We start from the raw sequence: 25,723 nt of genomic DNA on the forward strand, positions 1-25,723 counted from the left end.
TGTTTGTCATCATGGTGTGTACTGAGGGTGAAAAGTAGTCACTGTGCTCTGTTATCCTGGTGTGTACCGAGGGTAAAACACTGTGCTGTTTGCTATCATGGTGTGTACCAAGGGTGAAAAGTAGTCACTGTGCGGTTTGCTATCATGGTGTGTACTGAGGGTGAAAAGTAGTCACTGTGCTGTTTGCTATCATGGTGTGTACCGAGGGTGAAAAGTAGTCACTGTGCTGTTTGTTATCATGGTGTGTACCGAGGGTGAAAAGTAGTCACTGTGCTGTTTGTTATCATGGTGTGTACCGAGGGTGAAAAGTAGTTACTGTGCTGTTTGTCATAATGGTGTGTACTGAGGGTGAAAAGTAGTCACTGTGCTCTTTGTTATCATGGTGTGTACCGAGGGTAAAACACTGCGCTGTTTGCTATCATGGTGTGTACCGAGGGTGAAAAGTAGTCACTGTCCTGTTTGTTATCATGGTGTGTACAGAGGGTGAAAAGTAGTCACTGTGCTGTTTGTTATCATGGTGTGTACTGAGGGTGAAAATAAGCCACTGTGCTGTTTGTTATCATGGTGCGTACGAAGGGTGAAAAGTAGTCACTGTGCTGTTTGTTATCATGGTGTGAACCGAGGGTGAAAAGTAGTCACTGTGCGGTTTGCTATCATGGTGTGCACTGAGGGTGAAAAGTAGTCACTGTGCTGTTTGTTATCATGGTGTGTACTGAGGGTGAAAAGTAGTCACTGTGCTGTTTGTCATAATGGTGTGTACTGAGGGTGAAAAGTAGTCACTGTGCTCTTTGTTATTGTCATACCGGCCTCCTCTGACGCTGCGGCCGCTTCTCCTATCAGTCCCGCTCTCTCCATTTCTCCTCGCCGCTCTCAGTGTCGCGCCGGTTCCCCGCGTCCTCTTCCTGCTGCTCGGGGATTTCGGCGTGGGGTGCGCTCTCCTCTTTCCTCCTGTCCTGTACCTGCTCCACACATGCGCCTTAGGACGCGGGCGTGCACTTTTTCCTCCAGTTAACCATTTCGGACCCTCCCTGCTCCTGTCTCCTCCAATCAGGTACCTCTTTGGGCTATATCAGGCCTCGCCTCCATAATGGAGGTGCCTGATTGTTGTGTGCAGTTTGTACCTTCGTTTGGCCCTGTCTGGTTCAGATCCTTTTCTGCTCCGGTCTGGTCCGTTTTCTCAGGCTCATTCTCCTCCTGTCTTCCCTCCGTTTTCCCAGCCTGTCTCCCTTGGTTCGTCCCTTCCTCCCCTCTCCCTTTTACTTTCATTCCCAGGATTTCTCCTCCACTTCCGTCCTTCCCTTCTGTCCTTTCCAGAGCCGTCCCTCTTGGTGCCAGCTGTTGCTGTATTGTTCCCCTCGGGCCTGCTCCCCAACTATCCCTGTATAGGGGTTGTCATCTCGGGTTCGCTCGCCCCTGGGTGTATCAGTACCGTGACCCAGAGGGTCCACTCTCTGTCCAGTTCTTCCGTCCTCACGGTCACTATTGGACTGCGCTCAGATTTCATCAGAGTGCAGTCAGATTGTCACAGTCTTCCGTCCTCACGGTCACTATAGGACTGCGCTCAGATTTCATCAGAGTGCAGTCAGATTGTCTCAGTCTTCCGTCCTCACGGTCACTATAGGACTGCGCTCAGATTTCATCAGGGTGCAGTCAGATTGTCACAGTTATCATGGTGTGTACCAAGGGTAAAACACTGTGCTGTTTGCTATCATGGTGTGTACCGAGGGTGAAAAGTAGTCACTGTGCTGTTTGTTATCATGGTGTGTACAAAGGGTGAAAAGTAGTCACTGTGCTGTTTGTTATCATGGTGTGTACTGAGGGTGAAAAGTAGTCACTGTGCTCTTTGTTATTGTCATACCGGCCTCCTCTGACGCTGCGGCCGCTTCTCCTATCAGTCCCGCTCTCTCCATTTCTCCTCGCCGCTCTCAGTGTCGCGCCGGTTCCCCGCGTCCTCTTCCTGCTGCTCGGGGATTTCGGCGTGGGGTGCGCGCTCCTCTTCCCTCCTGTCCTGTACCTGCTCCACACATGCGCCTTAGGACGCGGGCGTGCACTTTTTCCTCCAGTTAACCATTTCGGACCCTCCCTGCTCCTGTCTCCTCCAATCAGGTACTTCTTTGGGCTATATCAGGCCTCGCCTCCATAATGGAGGTGCCTGATTGTTGTGTGCAGATTGTACCTTCGTTTGGCCCTGTCTGGTTCAGATCCTTTTCTGCTCCGGTCTGGTCCGTTTTCTCAGGCTCATTCTCCTCCTGTCTTCCCTCCGTTTTCCCAGCCTGTCTCCCTTGGTTCGTCCCTTCCTCCCCTCTCCCTTTTACTTTCATTCCCAGGATTTCTCCTCCACTTCCGTCCTTCCCTTCTGTCCTTTCCAGAGCCGTCCCTCTTGGTGCCAGCTGTTGCTGTATTGTTCCCCTCGGGCCTGCTCCCCAACTATCCCTGTATAGGGGTTGTCATCTCGGGTTCGCTCGCCCCTGGGTGTATCAGTACCGTGACCCAGAGGGTCCACTCTCTGTCCGGTTCTTCCGTCCTCACGGTTACTATTGGACTGCGCTCAGATTTCATCAGAGTGCAGTCAGATTGTCTCAGTTTTCCGTCCTCACAGTCACTATAGGACTGCGCTCAGATTTCATCAGAGTGCAGTCAGATTGTCACAGTTATCATGGTGTGTACCAAGGGTAAAACACTGTGCTGTTTGCTATCATGGTGTGTACCGAGGGTGAAAAGTAGTCACTGTGCTGTTTGTTATCATGGTGTGTACTGAGGGTGAAAATAAGCCACTGTGCTGTTTGTTATCATGGTGCGTACGAAGGGTGAAAAGTAGTCACTGTGCTGTTTGTTATCATGGTGTGTACCGAGGGTGAAAAGTAGTCACTGTGCGGTTTGCTATCATGGTGTGAACTGAGGGTGAAAAGTAGTCACTGTGCTGTTTGTTATCATGGTGTGTACTGAGGGTGAAAAGTAGTCACTGTGCTGTTTGTTATCATGGTGTGTACCGAGGGTGAAAAGTAGTCACTGTGCTGTTTGTTATCAGGGTGTGTACCGAGGGTGAAAAGTAGTCACTGTGCTGTTTGTTATCATGGTGTGTACTGAGGGTTCAAAGTAGTCACTGTACTTGAGGGTGAAAATAAGCGACTGTGCTGTTTGTTATCATGGTGTGTATTGAGGGTGAAAAGTAGTCACTGTGCTGTTTGTTATCATGGTGTGTACCGAGGGTGAAAAGTAGTCACTGTGCTGTTTGTTATCAGGGTGTGTACCGAGGGTGAAAAGTAGTCACTGTGCTGTTTGTTATCATGGTGTGTACCGAGGGTTAAAAGTAGTCACTGTGCTGTTTGTTATCATGGTGCGTACCGAGGGTTAAAAGTAGTCACTGTGCTGTTTGTTATCATGGTGTGTACCGAGGGTGAAAAGTAGTCACTGTGCTGTTTGTCATCATGGTGTGTACTGAGGGTGAAAAGTAGTCACTGTGCTCTTTGTTATCATGGTGTGTACCGAGGGTAAAACACTGTGCTGTTTGCTATAATGGTGTGTACCGAGGGTGAAAAGTAGTCACTGTGCTCTTCGTTATCATGGTGTGTACCGAGGGTAAAACACTGTGCTGTTTGCTATAATGGTGTGTACCGAGGGTGAAAAGTAGTCACTGTGCTGTTTGTTATCATGGTGTGTACCGATGGTAAAACACTGTGCTGTTTATCATGGTGCATACTGAGGGTTACAAAGTAGTCACTGTGCTTGAGGGTGAAAATAAGCCACTGTACTGTTTGTTATCATGGTGTGTACCGAGGGTAAAACACTGTGCTGTTTGTTATCATGGTGTGTACCGAGGGTGAAAAGTAGTCACTGTGCTGTTTGTTATCATGGTGTGTACCGAGGGTGAAAAGTAGTCACTGTGCTGTTTGTTATCATGGTGTGTACTGAGGGTGAAAAGTAGTCACTGTGCTGTTTGTTATCATGGTGTGCTCCAAGGGTGAAAGGTAGTCACTGTGCTGTTTGTTATCATGGTGTGTATTGAGGGTGAAAAGCAGTCACTGTGCTGTTTGTTATCATGGTGTGTACCGAGGGTGAAAAGTAGTCACTGTGCTGTTTATTATCATGGTGTATACCGAGGGTGAAAAGTAGTCACTGTGCTGTTTGTTATCATGGTGTGTACTGAGGGGTCAAAGTAGTCACTGTACTTGAGGGTGAAAATAAGCGACTGTGCTGTTTGTTATCATGGTGTGTATTGAGGGTGAAAAGTAGTCACTGTGCTGTTTGTTATCATGGTGTGTACCGAGGGTGAAAAGTAGTCACTGTGCTGTTTGTTATCAGGGTGTGTACCGAGGGTGAAAAGTAGTCACTGTGCTGTTTGTTATCATGGTGTGTACCGAGGGTTAAAAGTAGTTACTGTGCTGTTTGTTATCATGGTGCGTACTGAGGGTTAAAAGTAGTCACTGTGCTTGAGGGTGAAAATAAGACACTGTGCTGTTTGTTATCATGGTGTGTACCGATGGTAAAACACTGTGCTGTTTGTTATCATGGTGTGTACCGAGGGTCAAAAGTAGTCACTGTGCTGTTTGTTATCATGGTGCGTACTGAGGGTTAAAAGTAGTCACTGTGCTGTTTGTTATCATGGTGTGTACTGAGGGTGAAAAGTAGTCACTGTGCTGTTTGTTGTCATGGTGTGTACCGAGGGTGAAAAGTAGTCACTGTGCTTTTTGTTATCATGTGTACCGAGGGTGAAAAGTAGTCACTGTGCTGTTTGTTATCATGGTGTGTACCGCACTGAACCTGGACCAAAGAAAACTGAAGGGAGAGTTGTCTCAAGAGACTAGAAAGAAAAGGATAGACAAGCATGATAAAGACTATAAGATGCCTCCAAAAAGCCAGATGATCCCGGTACTACAGCTGCACTCAGCATGCAGAAGTGGAAGGTGCATAACATAAAAGTAGATATCAGGGATGAAGGGCTTAAAGTGAAATTCAGGTGAAAAATTACTAGAATAGTCATCCCAACTCTACAGCCCACTGGGCGGATGTTACCAAAGCCACACCCCCTCTCTGACATAAAAGCTCTGCAGGTATTGGCTGAAGCTGCACCTCCCAGACTTCCTGCTCCTCCTACAAAACAATATGCTGCCCCTCAGTCTCCTCCTTAGCCCAGAGGACACATCACATCTGCAGAGTCCGGGACTCCCCTCCTGTAGTGCCCCCTCTCATTATCATCCCAACATTTCATCAGATCCAATAATATAAAAAAAGAGAGAAGCATCAAACTGTACAGACATAATGACATCATCACAGCAAGGAAGAAGGTCCTGGCCAGGCTCTACCTAAAGCAGCAGAGCTCTCAGCCAGAGGACACATCCCATAACACTAGTGGAAAAGGATTATCCAGATTAGGACATGTGTAATCCAACATTACAGTGTTACATAGGACTGCAGGTGACATCTACTACATTATCTGTACTCAGAGAGTTATCACTGTTATCTGTGGTGTTACATAGGACTGCAGGTGACATCTACTACATTATCTGTGCTCAGAGAGTTATCACTGTGTTATCTGTGGGGTTACATAGGACTGCAGGTGACATCTACTACATTATCTGTACTCAGAGCTATCACTGTGTTGTCTGTGGTGTTACATAGGACTGCAGGTGACATCTACTACATTATCTGTACTCGGAGCTATCACTGTGTTGTCTGTGGTGTTACATAGGACTGCAGGTGACATCTACTACATTATCTGTACTCAGGTATCACTGTGTTATCTGTGGTGTTACATAGGACTGCAGGTGAAATCTACTACATTATCTGAACTCAGAGTTATCACTTATCTGTGGTGTTACATAGGACTGCAGGTGACATCTACTACATTATCTGTACTCAGAGCTATCACTGTGTTGTCTGTGGTGTTACATAGGACTGCAGGTGACATCTACTACATTATCTGTACTCAGGTATCACTGTGTTATCTGTGGTGTTACATAGGACTGCAGGTGAAATCTACTACATTATCTGAACTCAGAGTTATCACTTATCTGTGGTGTTACATAGGACTGCAGGTGACATCTACTACATTATCTGTACTCAGAGAGTTATCACTGTTATCTGTGGTGTTACATAGGACTGCAGGTGACATCTACTACATTATCTGTACTCAGAGAGTTATCACTGTGTTATCTGTGGTGTTACATAGGACTGCAGGTGATATCACTACATTATCTGTACTAAGAGAGATATCACTGTTATCTGTGGTGTTACATAGGACTGCAGGTGACATCTACATTATCTGTACTAAGAGAGATGTCACTGTTATCTGTGGTGTTACATAGGACTGCAGGTGACATCTACTACATTATCTGTGCTCAGAGAGTTATCACTGTGTTATCTGTGGTGTTACATAGGACTGCAGGTGACATCTACTACATTATCTGTACTCAGAGAGTTATCACTGTGTTATCTGTGGTGTTACATAGGACTGCAGGGGACATCTACTACATTATCTGTACTCAGAGAGTTATCCCTGTGTCATCGGTGGTGTTACATAGGACTGCAGGTGACATCTACTACATTATCTGTACTCAGAGTTATCACTGTGTTATCTGTGGTGTTACATAGGACTGCAGGGGACATCTACTACATTATCTGTACTCAGAGAGTTGTCACTGTGTTATATGTGGTGTTACATAGGACTGCAGGGGACATCTACTACATTATCTGTACTCAGAGAGTTATCACTGTGTTATCTGTGGTGTTACATAGGACTGCAGGGGACATCTACTACATTATCTGTACTCAGAGAGTTATCCCTGTGTCATCGGTGGTGTTACATAGGACTGCAGGTGACATCTACTACATTATCTGTACTCAGAGTTATCACTGTGTTATCTGTGGTGTTACATAGGACTGCAGGGGACATCTACTACATTATCTGTACTCAGAGAGTTATCACTGTGTTATATGTGGTGTTACATAGGACTGCAGGGGACATCTACTACATTATCTGTACTCAGAGAGTTATCACTGTGTTATATGTGGTGTTACATAGGACTGCAGGGGACATCTACTACATTATCTGTACTCAGAGAGTTATCACTGTGTTATCTGTGGTGTTACATAGGACTGCAGGGGACATCTACTACATTATCTGTACTCAGAGAGTTATCCCTGTGTCATCGGTGGTGTTACATGGGACTGTAGGTGACATCTACTACATTATCTGTACTCAGAGAGTTATCCCTGTGTCATCGGTGGTGTTACATGGGACTGCAGGTGACATCTTCTACATTATCTGTACTCAGAGAGTTATCCCTGTGTCATCGGTGGTGTTACATAGGACTGCAGGTGACATCTACTACATTATCTGTACTCAGAGAGTTATCCCTGTGTCATCGGTGGTGTTACATGGGACTGCAGGTGACATCTTCTCCGTTGTGTGACGCTCTGGCACATCTGTCTGAGTTGTGCTGTCTGACGCTCTGCCGTTTCCCTCCCTGCTGCTGTCAGTGATTGGCTTCGCACCTCTTGCCTCGCTGGTATCATGTCTGCCTCTCGCCCTCCTCCTCGCCGCAGCTGCTGCACCTCTTGCCTCCTGCGCTCAGTGCCCACCTCTCGCTCACCTGCTCCTCATTTCCCTCCAGGTGGTCCTCTGCAGCTGTCACTTCCCGGATTCTCCTCCCTGGACTCGGGGGCACCACAGATGATCCTCCCCAGATCCATCGTCACTTTCTTGCTACTTCTGGAGATGGTGAATTCAGGATCCAGGAAGCAGGTAAGAGGCACTGAAAGGGTTAACCCTCCATTCATGGCAGCGCTGCAGACAATCGTATCCTGGGGGATTATTATCCGTGCGTGGAGGGGACACGGTCGTAGTTAACCCTTCACCGCCCAGCACTGCCCTTGGCTCACCTTGTACCTGGAGATGGGATCGGGATCATTTCGCAGGATCCCACTGTGTGCCGTCTGCCAGATCCATCATCATCAGCGAGGAAGGGGTTAATAATAGACAGCGACTCGACGGTATCCACAACTTTACCGGACACAAGAAACTCCGACATCAATCACTGTATATACATGTGTATATCTGCCATGCAACACGGGGGACCCCGATATCTGGGCAGCAACGCAACCGGGTCTCCCCAAAGTATCTGACAATAACGGGAAGCAAACAAGAGACAAAGTCAAACAAAATGACACTGCCGACCCAGAGAGCAAAGATACCGGGGTACACTGACACTGGGGGTACAGGATAATGACACTGACACTGGGGGTACAGGATAATGACACTGACACTCGTGGTACAGGATAATGACGCTGACACTGGGGGTACAGGATAATAACACTGACACTGGGGGTACAGGATAATGACACTGACACTGGGGGTACAGGATAATGACGCTGACACTGGGGGGTACAGGATAATGACACTGACACTGGGGGTACAGGATAATGACACTGACACTCGGGGTACAGGATAATGACACTGACACTGGGGGGTACAGGATAATGACACTGACACTCGGGGTACAGGATAATGACACTGACACTGGGGGTACAGGATAATGACACTGACACTCGGGGTACAGGATAATGACACTGACACTGGGGGTACAGGATAATGACACTGACACTGGGGGTACAGGATAATGACACTGACACTCGGGGTACAGGATAATGACACTGACACTGGGGGTACAGAATAATGACACTGACACTGGGGGTACAGGATAATGACACTGACACTGGGGGTACAGGATAATGACACTGACACTGGGGGTACAGAATAATGACACTGACACTGGGGGTACAGGATAATGACACTGACACTGGGGGTACAGGATAATGACACTGACACTCGGGGTACAGGATAATGACACTGACACTGGGGGTACAGGATAATGACACTGACACTGGGGGTACAGGATAATGACACTGACACTGGGGGTACAGGATAATGACACTGACACTGGGGGTACAGGATAATGACACTGACACTGGGGGTACAGGATAATGACACTGACACTCGGGGAACAGGATAATGACACTGACACTGGGGGTACAGGGTAATGACACTGACACTGGGGGTACAGGATAATGACACTGACACTGGGGGTACAGGATAATGACACTGACACTGGGGGTACAGGATAATGACACTGACACTCGGGGTACAGGATAATGACACTGACACTGGGGGTACAGGATAATGACACTGACACTGGGGGTACAGGATAATGACACTGACACTGGGGGTACAGGATAATGACACTGACACTGGGGGTACAGGATAATGACACTGACACTCGGGGTACAGGATAATGGCACTGACACTCGGGGTACAGGATAATGACACTGACACTGGGGGTACAGGATAATGACCCTGACACTGGGGGTACAGGATAATGACACTGACACTGGGGGTACAGGATAATGACACTGACACTCGGGGTACAGGATAATGACACTGACACTCGGGGTACAGGATAATGACACTGACACTCGGGGTACAGGATAATGACACTGACACTCGGGGTACAGGATAATGACACTGACACTGGGGGTACAGGATAATGACACTGACACTGGGGGTACAGGATAATGACACTGACACTGGGGGTACAGGATAATGACACTGACACTGGGGGTACAGGATAATGACACTGACACTGGGGGTACAGGATAATGACACTGACACTGGGGGTACAGGATAATGACACTGACACTGGGGGTACAGGATAATGACACTGACACTCGGGGTACAGGATAATGACACTGACACTCGGGGTACAGGATAATGACACTGACACTGGGGGTACAGGATAATGACGCTGACACTCGGGGTACAGGATAATGACGCTGACACTGGGGGTACAGGATAATGACACTGACACTCGGGGTACAGGATAATGACACTGACACTGGGGGTACAGGATAATGACGCTGACACTCGGGGTACAGGATAATGACACTGACACTCGGGGTACAGGATAATGACACTGACACTCGGGGTACAGGATAATGACACTGACACTGGGGGTACAGGATAATGACACTGACACTGGGGGTACAGGATAATGACACTGACACTGGGGGTACAGGATAATGACACTGACACTGGGGGTACAGGATAATGACACTGACACTGGGGGTACAGGATAATGACACTGACACTCGGGGTACAGGATAATGACACTGACACTCGGGGTACAGGATAATGACACTGACACTGGGGGTACAGGATAATGACACTGACACTCGGGGTACAGGATAATGATACTGACACTGGGGGTACAGGATAATGACACTGACACTCGGGGTAGAGGATAATGACACTGACACTGGGGGTACAGGATAATGACACTGACACTGGGGGTACAGGATAATGACACTGACACTCGGGGTAGAGGATAATGACACTGACACTCGGGGTACAGGATAATGACACTGACACTGGGGGTACAGGATAATGACACTGACACTGGGGGGTACAGGATAATGACACTGACACTCGGGTACAGGATAATGACGCTGACACTCGGGGTACAGGATAATGACGCTGACACTGGGGGTACAGGATAATGACACTGAGACTGGGGGTACAGGATAATGACACTGACACTCTGCGTACAGTATATTGACAATGACATTCGGAGATCCCAGTGTATCGGTGGGGAACCTTAGATGTCTGCTATTTTTGTTGTGCTCTCTGGGACTCCCGAGTGATCAATAAATCTTGTACATGAATCTGTTGGAAGCTGCCACTAGGGGGGGCTCACTGCACATGTATTCGCACGGAGCTGTATAAATGATTTGAGCTCCCCCTAGTGGTGACTGAAGGCGGCTGATATGATATCATTGCTTTGTGTTCCTTATACTTCTGGTGTCTACATTGGCGAAGTTACTTTTGTATTATGGCCCCGATTCATCAAAGCGATTACACCATAAAGACCTTTTGGAAGATCAAAATGTTTGGCATACCATGGACCTGGAGCACGGCGAGGGGGTGACGCTTCAGCTCATCTAACTGATAACGAGAAATCTTACTCCAGTCTCTGATTGTGTCTCTGACTGGAATAAGGCTGTTTGCACACATTCCGGATTTTTCACATTTTTTTCACGTTTTTCCGCTATAAAAAACGCATCCACTAAGCATCCTATTAATAGAATGCAATCTGCAATTTTTTGTGCACATTTTGCATATTTTTCCACAAAAAATGCATTGCGGTAAAAAACGCAGCATGTTCATTAATTTTGCAAATTTTTTGCAGATTTCCCGCTATTTAATGCATTGGGAAGCTCAAAAAAAAACAAAACGTGAAAAATCCGGCCATATGTGCCTGAATTATGACGTGTCTGGCGCCTCCTAATGAATCAGGCGCCCGTGACCCTAGCACCCCCTCGCCAGACCAAACATTGCCCTGATTCATGGAGACTGGTAAAGACAGAAATGGACTTTCTTTTGGGGGCGCTGTGTTAATACTGGGGCAGGCCGGCTCCCGCTGTCTTTTGGGGGCGCTGTGTTAGTGCAGCGCCCCAGGGTCCTGGTCGTTGCAGTAATGTCGTTCTTCCACCAGGGGGAGTGATGTTACGTCTGAAGGCAATAAAGGAGATCTCTTTACCAGGCATCACAAACCACACAGCACACTTCACACTCCAGCCCACCAGGGGGAGCTATGCTCCTATTTACATTCCAAAGACATACTGATAGGGAATTTAGATTGTGAGCCCCATCAGGGACAGCGATGATAATGTGTGCAAACTGTAAAGCGCTGCGGAATATGTAAGCGCTATATAAAAATAAAGATTATTATTATTATTATTATTTATTAGGGCACTCTTCACAATTAGGTAAAACTGGTGGTCTGGATAGGAAGTTAGTCCGAAGCTGACTGGGCTTGACCCAGGCAGCACCTGTCAGGCAGCCAGTGGGAAAGGAGGAACATCTAGCAGCTGCAGACAGAGGGTCCCTGAGAGGGGTGGGATCCTGTCAGAGGCCTAGACAGAAGGCCACGGAGCTCCGTCGGCCCGGCGTTCGGCAGCATCCTTAGGAAGGACACAAAAGAAATTGTATTGTAGAGGGTGAGAAACGAAGTCATAGCAAAAAGGAGAGGAAAACCAGAAGGAATTCTGCCCTGCACAGGCTGCCTCCTTCTGAGGTGCAGGACCCGGTAGCCGGAACACCGAGGGAGCAACAGTCCTTTATGCCTTGCTCCAGAGACCGGCAGGACAGTTAATTCCAAGTTACTGATTCATACCTATACCCAGGAGGCACGGTGGCAACTTGTGGGGGCCGGGGTGTGCTAGAGTCAATGTAACATAGTAACATAGTAACATAGTAACATAGTAAGTAAGGCCGAAAAAAGACATTTGTCCATCCAGTTCAGCCTATATTCCATCATAATAAATACCCAGATCTACGTCCTTCTACAGAACCTAATAATTGTATGATACAATATTGTTCTGCTCCAGGAAGACATCCAGGCCTCTCTTGAACCCCTCGACTGAGTTCGCCATCACCACCTCCTCAGGCAAGCAATTCCAGATTCTCACTGCCCTAACAGTAAAGAATCCTCTTCTATGTTGGTGGAAAAACCTTCTCTCCTCCAGACGCAAAGAATGCCCCCTTGTGCCCGTCACCTTCCTTGGTATAAACAGATCCTCAGCGAGATATTTGTATTGTCCCCTTATATACTTATACATGGTTATTAGATCGCCCCTCAGTCGTCTTTTTTCTAGACTAAATAATCCTAATTTCGCTAATCTATCTGGGTATTGTAGTTCTCCCATCCCCTTTATTAATTTTGTTGCCCTCCTTTGTACTCTCTCTAGTTCCATTATATCCTTCCTGAGCACCGGTGCCCAAAACTGGACACAGTACTCCATGTGCGGTCTAACTAGGGATTTGTACAGAGGCAGTATAATGCTCTCATCATGTGTATCCAGACCTCTTTTAATGCACCCCATGATCCTGTTTGCCTTGGCAGCTGCTGCCTGGCACTGGCTGCTCCAGGTAAGTTTATCATTAACTAGGATCCCCAAGTCCTTCTCCCTGTCAGATTTACCCAGTGGTTTCCCGTTCAGTGTGTAATGGTGATATTGATTCCCTCTTCCCATGTGTATAACCTTACATTTATCATTGTTAAACCTCATCTGCCACCTTTCAGCCCAAGTTTCCAACTTATCCAGATCCATCTGTAGCAGAATACTATCTTCTCTTGTATTAACTGCTTTACATAGTTTTGTATCATCTGCAAATATCGATATTTTACTGTGTAAACCTTCTACCAGATCATTAATGAATATGTTGAAGAGAACAGGTCCCAATACTGACCCCTGCGGTACCCCACTGGTCACAGCGACCCAGTTAGAGACTATACCATTTATAACCACCCTCTGCTTTCTATCACTAAGCCAGTTACTAACCCATTTACACACATTTTCCCCCAGACCAAGCATTCTCATTTTGTGTACCAACCTCTTGTGCGGCACGGTATCAAACGCTTTGGAAAAATCGAGATATACCACGTCCAATGACTCACCGTGGTCCAGTCTATAGCTTACCTCTTCATAAAAACTGATTAGATTGGTTTGACAGGAGCGATTTCTCATAAACCCATGCTGATATGGAGTTAAACAGTTATTCTCATTGAGATAATCCAGAATAACATCCCTCAGAAACCCTTCAAATATTTTACCAACAATAGAGGTTAGACTTACTGGCCTATAATTTCCAGGTTCACTTTTAGAGCCCTTTTTGAATATTGGCACCACATTTGCTATGCGCCAGTCCTGCGGAACAGACCCTGTCGCTATAGAGTCACTAAAAATAAGAAATAATGGTTTATCTACACTCTAATGGTTTCTATCTAATGGTTTCGCTACACTCATCAGGAGGGCGTTAAACTAGAAGAAGAGGGGACGGGAAGAAAAACATTAGACTCGAACAAAGACGACCCAGGAAAACATACTCAGAAGGGAGGTAAGAACATTTCTAAAACAATCCACAGTGAGGAGATTGGAACAAAACAAAATCCTCTAAACTGCATGCTCGCAAACGCCAGAAGCCTGACAAACAAGATGGAAGAACTAGAAGCAGAAATATCTACAGGTAACTTTGACATAGTGGGAATAACCGAGACATGGTTAGATGAAAGCTATGACTGGGCAGTTAACTTACAGGGTTACAGTCTGTTTAGAAAGGATCGTAAAAATCGGAGAGGAGGAGGGGTTTGTCTCTATGTAAAGTCTTGTCTAAAGTCCACTTTAAGGGAGGATATTAGCGAAGGGAATGAGGATGTCGAGTCCATATGGGTTGAAATTCATGGAGGGAAAAATGGTAACAAAATTCTCATTGGGGTCTGTTACAAACCCCCAAATATAACAGAAAGCATGGAAAGTCTACTTCTAAAGCAGATAGATGAAGCTGCAACCCATAATGAGGTCCTGGTTATGGGGGACTTTAACTACCCGGATATTAACTGGGAAACAGAAACCTGTGAAACCCATAAAGGCAACAGGTTTCTGCTAATAACCAAGAAAAATTATCTTTCACAATTGGTGCAGAATCCAACCAGAGGAGCAGCACTTTTAGACCTAATACTATCTAATAGACCTGACAGAATAACAAATCTGCAGGTGGTTGGGCATTTAGGAAATAGCGACCACAATATTGTGCAGTTTCACCTGTCTTTCACTAGGGGGACTTGTCAGGGAGTCACAAAAACATTGAACTTTCGGAAGGCACAGTTTGAACAGCTTAGAGATGCCCTTAATCTGGTAGACTGGGACAATATCCTCAGAAATGAGAATACAGATAATAAATGGGAAATGTTTAAGAACATCCTAAATAGGCAGTGTAAGCGGTTTATACCTTGTGGGAATAAAAGGACTAGAAATAGGAAAAACCCAATGTGGCTAAACAAAGAAGTAAGACAGGCAATTAACAGTAAAAAGAAAGCATTTGCACTACTAAAGCAGGATGGCACCATTGAAGCTCTAAAAAACTATAGGGAGAAAAATACTTTATCTAAAAAACTAATTAAAGCTGCCAAAAAGGAAACAGAGAAGCACATTGCTAAGGAGAGTAAAACTAATCCCAAACTGTTCTTCAACTATATCAATAGTAAAAGAATAAAAACTGAAAATGTAGGCCCCTTAAAAAATAGTGAGGAAAGAATGGTTGTAGATGACGAGGAAAAAGCTAACATATTAAACACCTTCTTCTCCACGGTATTCACGGTGGAAAATGAAATGCTAGGTGAAATCCCAAGAAACAATGAAAACCCTATATTAAGGGTCACCAATCTAACCCAAGAAGAGGTGCGAAACCGGCTAAATAAGATTAAAATAGATAAATCTCCGGGTCCGGATGGCATACACCCACGAGTACTAAGAGAACTAAGTAATGTAATAGATAAACCATTATTTCTTATTTTTAGGGACTCTATAGCGACAGGGTCTGTTCCGCAGGACTGGCGCATAGCAAATGTGGTGCCAATATTCAAAAAGGGCTCTAAAAGTGAACCTGGAAATTATAGGCCAGTAAGTCTAACCTCTATTGTTGGTAAAATATTTGAAGGGTTTCTGAGGGATGTTATTCTGGATTATCTTAATGAGAATAACTGTTTAACTCCATATCAGCATGGGTTTATGAGAAATCGCTCCTGTCAAACCAATCTAATCAGTTTTTATGAAGAGGTAAGCTATAGGCTGGACCACGGTGAGTCATTGGACGTGGTATATCTCGATTTTTCCAAAGCGTTTGATACCGTGCCGCACAAGAGGTTGATACACAAAATGAGAATGCTTGGTCTGGGGGAAAATGTGTGTAAATGGGTTAGTAACTGGCTTAGTGATAGAAAGCAGAGGGTGGTTATAAATGGTATAGTCTCTAACTGGGTCGCTGTGACCAGTGGGGTACCGCAGGGGTCAGTATTGGGACCTGTTCTCTTCAACATATTCATTAATGATCTGGTAGAATGTTTACACAGTAAAATATCGATATTTGCAGATGATACAAAACTATGTAAAGCAGTTAATACAAGAGAAGATAGTATTCTGCTACAGATGGATCTGGATAAGTTGGAAACTTGGGCTGAAAGGTGGCAGATGAGGTTTAACAATGATAAATGTAAGGTTATACACATGGGAAGAGGGAATCAATATCACCATTACACACTGAACGGGAAACCACTGGGTAAATCTGACAGGGAGAAGGACTTGGGGATCCTAGTTAATGATAAACTTACCTGGAGCAGCCAGTGCCAGGCAGCAGCTGCCAAGGCAAACAGGATCATGGGGTGCATTAAAAGAGGTCTGGATACACATGATGAGAGCATTATACTGCCTCTGTACAAATCCCTAGTTAGACCGCACATGGAGTACTGTGTCCAGTTTTGGGCACCGGTGCTCAGGAAGGATATAATGGAACTAGAGAGAGTACAAAGGAGGGCAACAAAATTAATAAAGGGGATGGGAGAACTACAATACCCAGATAGATTAGCGAAATTAGGATTATTTAGTCTAGAAAAAAGACGACTGAGGGGCGATCTAATAACCATGTATAAGTATATAAGGGGACAATACAAATATCTCGCTGAGGATCTGTTTATACCAAGGAAGGTGACGGGCACAAGGGGGCATTCTTTGCGTCTGGAGGAGAGAAGGTTTTTCCACCAACATAGAAGAGGATTCTTTACTGTTAGGGCAGTGAGAATCTGGAATTGCTTGCCTGAGGAGGTGGTGATGGCGAACTCAGTCGAGGGGTTCAAGAGAGGCCTGGATGTCTTCCTGGAGCAGAACAATATTGTATCATACAATTATTAGGTTCTGTAGAAGGACGTAGATCTGGGTATTTATTATGATGGAATATAGGCTGAACTGGATGGACAAATGTCTTTTTTCGGCCTTACTAACTATGTTACTATGTATGTTACTATCTATTACATTACTTAGTTCTCTTAGTACTCGTGGGTGTATGCCATCCGGACCCGGAGATTTATCTATTTTAATCTTATTTAGCCGGTTTCGCACCTCTTCTTGGGTTAGATTGGTGACCCTTAATATAGGGTTTTCATTGTTTCTTTAGATTTCACCTAGCATTTCATTTTCCACCGTGAATACCGTGGAGAAGAAGGTGTTTAATATGTTAGCTTTTTCCTCGTCATCTACAACCATTCTTTCCTCACTATTTTTTAAGGGGCCTACATTATCAGTTTTTATTCTTTTACTATTGATATAGTTGAAGAACAGTTTGGGATTAGTTTTACTCTCCTTAGCAATGTGCTTCTCTGTTTCCTTTTTGGCAGCTTTAATTAGGATGATTTGTGATTCTTCACAAACATTAAATGTAACAAATTTATGTAAATAAATAAGTCACAAAAAAAGACAAAAAAAAGATCTTCAATGAAGAATCAGGAGACGTGGGCGACAAACATGGAGAAAATCACTTTGTATAAATACTAAGTGCCTATGCTGCAGATTCCATTGCGGAATTTTCCGCAGCGGATTTGCAAAATCCGCAGTGAAAAACCGCTGCGGTTTTTACTGCGGATTTACCGCGGTTTTTTTTGCGGTTTCCTCTGCGGGTTTTCACCTGCAGATTTCTATTGGAGCAGGGGCAAACCCGCAGCGGAATCCGCAGAAAGAATTGACATGCTGCGGAATGTAAACCGCTGCATTTCCGTGCGTTTTTTTCTGCAGCATGTGCACTGCGGATTTCATTTCCCATTGCTTTACATGGTACTGTAAATGCATGGGAAACTGCTGCGGATCCGCAGCAAAATCCGCAGCGTGTGCACATACCCCAAAGTGTAGTGCAGTTGAATGTTCGTCTTGTGCTGTGGCCGAGCCCGGTTGGGGGTTGTAGTGTTCTTCTTATTTGGAGTAATGCAGTTGTGTTGGCGGTAGTAGTCTTCTATGTACACATATGTATATACGGTGCTGAATATTGCACATGTGATTGTTCTGCATCTCATCTATGTATCTAAGCCTTGAGGTTCACAAGCAGAAGCCAGAACTCCTGCTTTTCCTATCGCCCTGGGTTCACGGATAATGTAATATCGGATGGAAATTCCTGCCAAGAACTCGCGGAGGAGAAGATTTACTCGATATACAACATTTCTGTCTCTGAATTGGAAGATTTCTGCTTATATCAAACAGCCGAGAACCGATCACAACCTAAAACGTTTCAAAGCTGAGGATATGTTACATTGTATCCAGTCCTCTCCGTAATAATTGATACATTGTATCAGTACAGATGACTGCAATAAACTGTCAGGACAGGAGACACTTGAGAGGATGCAAAGGCTTTACTGAATATTATCTAGAAGCGATACAATTGTAACAAACCCTCAGCTCTGTGATGTTTCAGATCCGGACAGGATGTCAGCAACTAAGTGTAAAGAAGATTGTTCCTGTTCACCGACAGCGAGCAGAGATCCTGAGCATGTTGTAAGGTTTCTATAAGAAAGTTCCATCGTTCAGTGACTGATGGGGCATTAATGTTGAGAGGACAGGCTCCACATTGCCCTAGTGCTGGATATTGCTGTAGATCCAGTACCCGGTCAGTGGAGGTCGTCATGGAGTTACGGTACTGACACTTGCCTTCAAATTAGCCCTCACTTCTGCTAAACAGATCTATTTCACTAACCTTGTATCTTCATTATCCTACAACCCAAAGCAACTATTCAGCACATTTACCTCCCTCCTCCGCCCACCACTGCCCCCTCCAACTCCCCTCATCTCCTCCGAGGACTTTGCCACCTACTTCAAAAACAAGATCGACCAAGCAAGGCAAACCTTTACTTTTCCACCACCCCAACCACTCCATATACCAGACCTCTGCCCTTCCCTAATAACCTCCCTCTCCAACATCACTGATGGAGAACTTACCTCCTCTCCAAATCACACCTCAACACCTGTGCACTTGACCCCATCCCTTCCCACCTGCTCCCCAACCTCACTAACATGATCATTCCAGCCCTAACCCATCTCTTCAACCTATCGCTATCTTCCGATACCTTCTCCTCTGCCTTCAAACGTGCCACCATCACACCCATCCTCAAAAAAACTAACCTTGCCCCAACTGCTATGCCCAGCTACCGCCCCATATCACTGCTACCGTTTGCTTCCAAACTCCTTGAGCAGCACGTCCATGCTCAACTTTCCTCCAACCTCTCATCTAACTCTCTCCTTGACAACCTCCAATCTGGCTTCCCCCCCCACCACTCCACTGAAACTGCCCTGACCAAAATTACTAATGACTTACTCACAGCCAAAGCTAACAGACAGTTCTCCATCCTCCTCCTTCTTGACCTGTCCTCTGCCTTCGACACAGTCGACCACCTCCTACTGCTACAGATTCTCTCTTCCCTCGGCATCAAAGACCTTGCCCTGTCCTGGATCACCTCATACCTTTCCGACCACATATTTAGCGTTTCCCACTCCCACACTACCTCCTCATCCCACCCTCTCGGTTGGAGTCCCTCAAGGCTCTGTCCTAGGGCCCCTACTTTTTTCCATCTATACCCTTGGCCTAGAACAACTCATAAAGTCCCATGGCTTCCAGTACCACCTGTATGCGGACGACACTCAGTTCTACCTCTCTGGCTCAGATGTCACCTCTCTGCTGTCCAGAATCCCGGAGTGTCTATCAGCCATATCCTCCTTCTTCAACCCTCGCTTCCTTAAACTCAATGTAGACAAAACCGAACTCCTCATCTTTCTCCCATCTCGTGTATCCCCCCTACCTGACCTATCTATTATGGTGAACGGCATCACGCTCTCTCCCGCACCTGAAATCCGCTGCCTCGGAGTAACTCTCGACTCTGCCCTATCCTTCAAACCGCACGTCCAAACTCTTGCTACCTCCTGTCACCTCCAACTTAGAAATATTGCCAGAATCCGTCACCCTTCCTCAGCCCACAATCTACCAAAACTCTTGTGCACGCCCTCATCATCTCCCGCTTCGATTACTGCAACACCCTCCTCTGTGGCCTCCCCGCTAACTCTCTTGCACCTCTCCAGTCTGTCCTCATCTCTGCTGCTCGGCTAATCCACCTCTCTCCTCGCTACTCCCCTGCTTCTCCCCTCTGCAAATCCCTCCACTGGCTCCCAATTCCCCAACGAATCCAGTTCAAACTACTAACACTGATCTACAAAGCCATCCACAACCTGTCCCCTCCCTATATCTCTGAACTAATCTCCCAATATCTTCCCTCACGTAATCTCCGATCCTCCAAAGACCTCCTACTCTCCTCCACACTTATTCGCTCCTCACACAACCGCCTCCAAGATTTCTCCCGAATAGCCCCCATCCTCTGGAATTCTGTGCCTCAACAAGTCCGATTATCCACCACCCTCGGATCCTTCAGACGTAACTTGAAAACCCATCTCTTCAAGAAAGCCTACAGCCGGCAATAACCATTCTGCTACCTCATCACCACCCAAGCTGCCGCCTCACCACCAGAGCTGTTGCCTCACCACCACCCGAGATGCCGCCTCACCACCACCAGAGCTGTTGCCTCACCACCACCCGAGATGCTGCCTCACCACCACCAGAGCTGTTGCCTCACCACAACCCGAGCTGCCACCTCACCACCACCAGAGCTGTTGCCTCACCACCACCCCAGCTGCCGCCTCACCACCACCCAAGCTGCTGCCTCACCACCACCCCAGCTGCCGCCTCACCACCATCCGAGCTGCTGCCTCATCACCACCAGAGCTGTCGCCTCACCACCACCCCAGCTGCCGCCTCACCACCACCCCAGCTGCCGCCTCACCACCACCCGAGCTGCCGCCTCACCACCACCCGAGCTGCCACCTCACCACCACCCGAGCTGCCACCTCACCACCACCAGAGCTGTCGCCTCTCCAACCACCCGAGCTGCCGCACCCCCGACCTTCTGTCTCTTCCCCATTATCCCATAGAATGTAAGTCCGCAAGGACAGGGTCCTCTCCCCTCTGTACCAGTCTGTCATCGTAAATTTGATTACTGTAAATGATATCTATAACCCTGTATGTAACCCCTTTCTCATGTACAGCCCCATGGAATTAATGGTGCTATATAAATAATAATAATAATAATTGACCTCCAGCACTGTACATATCTGTGACTACTACTCTCAGCCTCCACATATCTGATGGTAGATAGCGGTGCTCCTCTCTTGGTAACGTCTCTCATCGGCTGATAATGGGGCTGGCCATGCCCGGCTCTTTTCAGGTGTGATGTGAAGGAGGCCAACGGGCGGCTCATATTTAGTCACTGACAGCCGTACACCGACTACCACAGAACCCGCGGCCCCATCATGGACACGTGCAGGTCGCTTCTACTCAGGCAACTGGCCAGAAACAATCGAGGAGCTTCTCCTTCTACGGAGAACATTGTGCTCAGATGCCGCTCAGCTTTATCTCTCCTAAATTACTTCTATCCAGGAGGAACATGGACAGGAAAGACCCCTGTGCAAGAGCAAGATAGGGGCCCTGTGTGGCTCCATAGCCTGGAGCTGGCAGTGGCCACATTAGGGCCCTGTGCGGCAGAATCGGTTACAGCTGTTGTATGTCCGCCACTGCATCTAAGATACTGATTCAAAATACTTTATTTTATTCTCTAGTCACATCCAAAGCTGCATTTATGATTCTAGACATTACCCTTCAAAGAGAATTGGGTTTTATGATCACTGTTAGCTTATGGCTGAACCAGCCCCTTAGAGGTAACCAGTCGCCATGTTTTTACCTATGGAAGTAATGGTATAGCTGTATAGATACTTGTCCCCCCACTAAAATAATTCTTTTTTTTTGTAGAGATGCGATGTGTCAATCATGAGAGATCTAGTGTAGGAGACACATGCAAATCAGGCTGAAAATACCTGTGGGCATATCACTGTTCTTGGGTGGCTTCTTCCATTGATGTGCCCCCCTCAGTGTCTCCTTTATGATATATATACTGCAGTCTTGATGTTTGCTATGTGATGAATATACTAAAGTATTGGCGTCTCCTATATGGTGTATATACTGCAGTCTCTGCCTCCTGTATGATGTATATACAGCAGTTTCTGTGTCTCCTATGTGATGTATACACGGCAGTACCGTGTCTCCTATGTGATGTATACACAGCAGTCTCTGTGTCTCCTATGTGATGTATATACAGCAGTCTCGATGTCTCCTATGTGATGTATACACAGCAGTATCGTGTCTCCTGTGTGATGTATATACAACAGTCTCAGTGTCTCTTGTGTGATGTATATACAGCAGTCTTGGTATCTCTTATGTGATGTAATCACTAAATGTAATAATACTGATATAAAGAGGACTTATAAATATTAATGTAAACTGTGCAAATAATGACCCTATAATATGATATAATGTCTAACACATAGCACAATATACATCTCTGCCTGAATAATGCCACCATATAGTACATGAATAACACTGCTTCAGCTAATCATTCAGCACCGCAGCCCTGATGAAGTAGATGACAAGGGCAACTGAGCTCAGTGATAGGCTGCAACATCGTCAGCATGAGGACGGTGAATCAAACTTAGCTTGATTTTTAACTCTTACGTGTGTATATACAGACGCTTTTCACAAAATTAGAATATCATCAAAAAGTTAATTTATTTCAGTTCTTCAATACAAAAAGTGAAACTCATTCTATAGCGTCATCACAGACAGAGTGATCCATTTCACGTGTTTATTTCTGGTAATGTTGATGATTATGGCTTACAGCCAATGAAAACCCAAAAGTCATTATCTCAGTAAATTAGAATAATTAACAAAAAACACCTGCAAAGGCTCCTAAGCGTTTATAAAGGTTCCTTAGTCTGTTTCAGTAGCTCCACAATCATGGGGAAGACTGCTGACCTGACAGATGTCCAGAAGGCGTCACTGACACACTCCACAAGGAGGGGGAGCCACAAAAGGTCATTGGTAAAGAAGCCAGCTGATCACACAGTGCTGTATCCAAGAATATTAATGGAAAGTGGAAAAAGTGTGGTAGAAAAAGGAGCACAAGCAACCGGGATAACCGCAGCCTGGAAAGGATTGTTAAGAAAAGGCCATTCAGTAATGTGGGGAAGATTCACAAGGAGCGGACTGCTGCTGGAGTCATTGCTTCACCACACACAGACGTGTCCAGGACATGGGCTACAAGTATCACGTTCCTTGTGTCCGGCCACTCATGACCAATAGACAACGCCAGAAGCGTCTTACCTGTGCCAAGGAGAACCAGAACTGGACTGTTGTCAGTGGTCCAAGGTGTTGTGTTCAGAGGAAAGTAAATTGTGCATTTCATTTGGAGATCAAGGTCCCAGAGTCTGGAGGAAGAGTGGAGAGGCCACAATCCAAGCTGCTGGAGGTCTGGTGTGAAGTCTCCACAATCAGTGATGGTTTGGGGGCCATGTCATCTGCTGGTGTAGGTCCACTGTGTTTTATCAAGACCAAAGTCAGCGCAGCCGTCTACCAGGACATTTTAGAGCACTTCATGCTTCCCTCTGCCGACAAGCTTTTTGGAGATGGAAATGTCATTCTCCAGCAGGACTTGGCCCCTGTCCACACGGCCAAAAGTACCAATACCTGGTGTAAAAACAACAGTATCACTGGGCTTGATTGGCAGCAAACTCGCCTGACCCCAACTACATAGAGAATCTATGGAGTATTGTCAAGAGGAAGATGAGACACCAGATCCAACAATGCAGACGAGCTGAAGGCTCCTATCAAAGCAACCTGGGCTTCCATAACCCCTCAGCAGTGCACAGGCTGATCGCCTCTATGCCACGCCGCATTGATACAGTAATTGATGCACAGGAGCCGCGACCAAGTATTGAGTGCATTTACTGATCATACATTTCAGTAGGCCAACATTTCAGATTTTACAATAATTTTTCAAGCTGGTGTTATACAGTATTCTAATTTACTGAGATAATGACTATTGGGTTTTCATTGGCTGTAAGCCATAATCATCGACATTAACAGAAATAAACACGTGAAATAGATCACTCTGTGTGTAATGACTCTATAGAATATAGGAGATTCACTTGTATTGAAGAACTGAAATAAATCCACTTTTTGATGAAATTCTAATTTTATGAGACGCACCTGTATGTGTTGTTGCGAGTGAAGGGAGACGTGTGATCAAGATCTTCATATATTGGTCAGAGACTCAGAATAAAAAGCAGTTGGAGGAATAAATCTTTCCCTCAGACAGATTCTCTCCTTCCCTGACATTATGGGAATTCCCTTATTATTCTGTTTCTTTCCTTTTCTGAACATCGCCTCTGGTAATACAGCAAATGAAGGTTGAATAACTTGATAAATATCAATTTTTGATGAGTTATGATCTCAAAGTCTGATCATAAAAAAACAGAAAACTTCAAAATGTATTGGAATTGAAAATTCCAGGATTAAAGAAATTTATTAGAAGAAATGTGTGTTTTAATAAAAAGCTACACCGATGTCAGAACTTGAGAAATTGCTACAGTATATACAACTACCATAATACTGTGTACATGAGTATAACTACTATAATACTGCTCCTATGTACAAGAATATAACTACTATAATACTGCTCCTATATACAAGAATATAACTACTATAATACTGCCCCTATGTACAAGAATATAACTACTATAATACTGCTCCTATGTACAAGAATATAACTACTATAATACTGCTCTTATGTACAAGAATATAACTACTATAATACTGCCCCTATGTACAAGAATATAACTACTATAATACTGCCCCTATGTACAAGAATATAACTACTATAATACTGCTCCTATGTACAGGAATATAACTACTATAATACTGCTCCTATGTACAAGAATATAACTACTATAATACTGCCCCTATGTACAAGAATATAACTACTATAATACTGCTCCTATGTACAAGAATATAACTACTATAATACTGCTCCTATGTACAAGAATATAACTACTATAATACTGCCCCTATGTACAAGAATATAACTACTATAATACTGCCCCTATGTACAAGAATATAACTACTATAATACTGCTCCTATGTACAAGAATATAACTACTATAATACTGCTCCTATGTACAGGAATATAACTACTATAATACTGCTCCTATGTACAAGAATATAACTACTATAATACTGCCCCTATGTACAAGAATATAACTAATATAATACTGCCCCCTATGTACAAGAATATAACTACTATAATACTGCCCCTATATACAAGAATATAACTACTATAATACTGCTCCTATGTACAAGAATATAACTACTATAATACTGCCCCTATGTACAAGAATATAACTAATATAATACTGCCCCCTATGTACAAGAATATAACTACTATAATACTGCTCCTATGTACAAGAATATAACTACTATAATACTGCTCCTATGTACAAGAATATAACTACTATAATACTGCCCCTATGTACAAAAATATAACTACTATAATACTGCTCCTATGTACAAGAATATAACTACTATAATACTGCTCCTATGTACAAGAATATAACTACTATAATACTGCCCCTATGTACAAGAATATAACTAATATAATACTGCCCCCTATGTACAAGAATATAACTACTATAATACTGCCCCCTATGTACAAGAATATAACTACTATAATACTGCTCCTATGTACAAGAATATAACTACTATAATACTGCCCCTATGTACAAGAATATAACTACTATAATACTGCTCCTATGTACAAGAATATAACTACTATAATACTGCCCCTATATACAAGAATATAACTACTAT

The 25,723-nt window shown here is 45.0% G+C and overlaps 1 protein-coding gene across 1 annotated transcript in view; it reads left to right on the forward strand.

The window, feature by feature from the left end:
- Window positions 1-7,480: 7,480 nt before the first annotated feature.
- The window catches only part of GLP1R (glucagon like peptide 1 receptor), a 274,569-nt gene continuing 256,326 nt past the window's right edge, over window positions 7,481-25,723 (forward strand). Inside the window, exon 1 of the mRNA XM_069768307.1 lies at window positions 7,481-7,744. Coding sequence (XP_069624408.1) covers window positions 7,514-7,744 — 231 coding nt within the window. The 5' untranslated portion in view covers window positions 7,481-7,513. The remainder of the gene's footprint in view (window positions 7,745-25,723) is intronic.

The sequence above is a fragment of the Ranitomeya imitator genome, chromosome 5, assembly GCF_032444005.1.
Source record: "Ranitomeya imitator isolate aRanImi1 chromosome 5, aRanImi1.pri, whole genome shotgun sequence".
Lineage (NCBI taxonomy): Eukaryota > Metazoa > Chordata > Amphibia > Anura > Dendrobatidae > Ranitomeya > Ranitomeya imitator.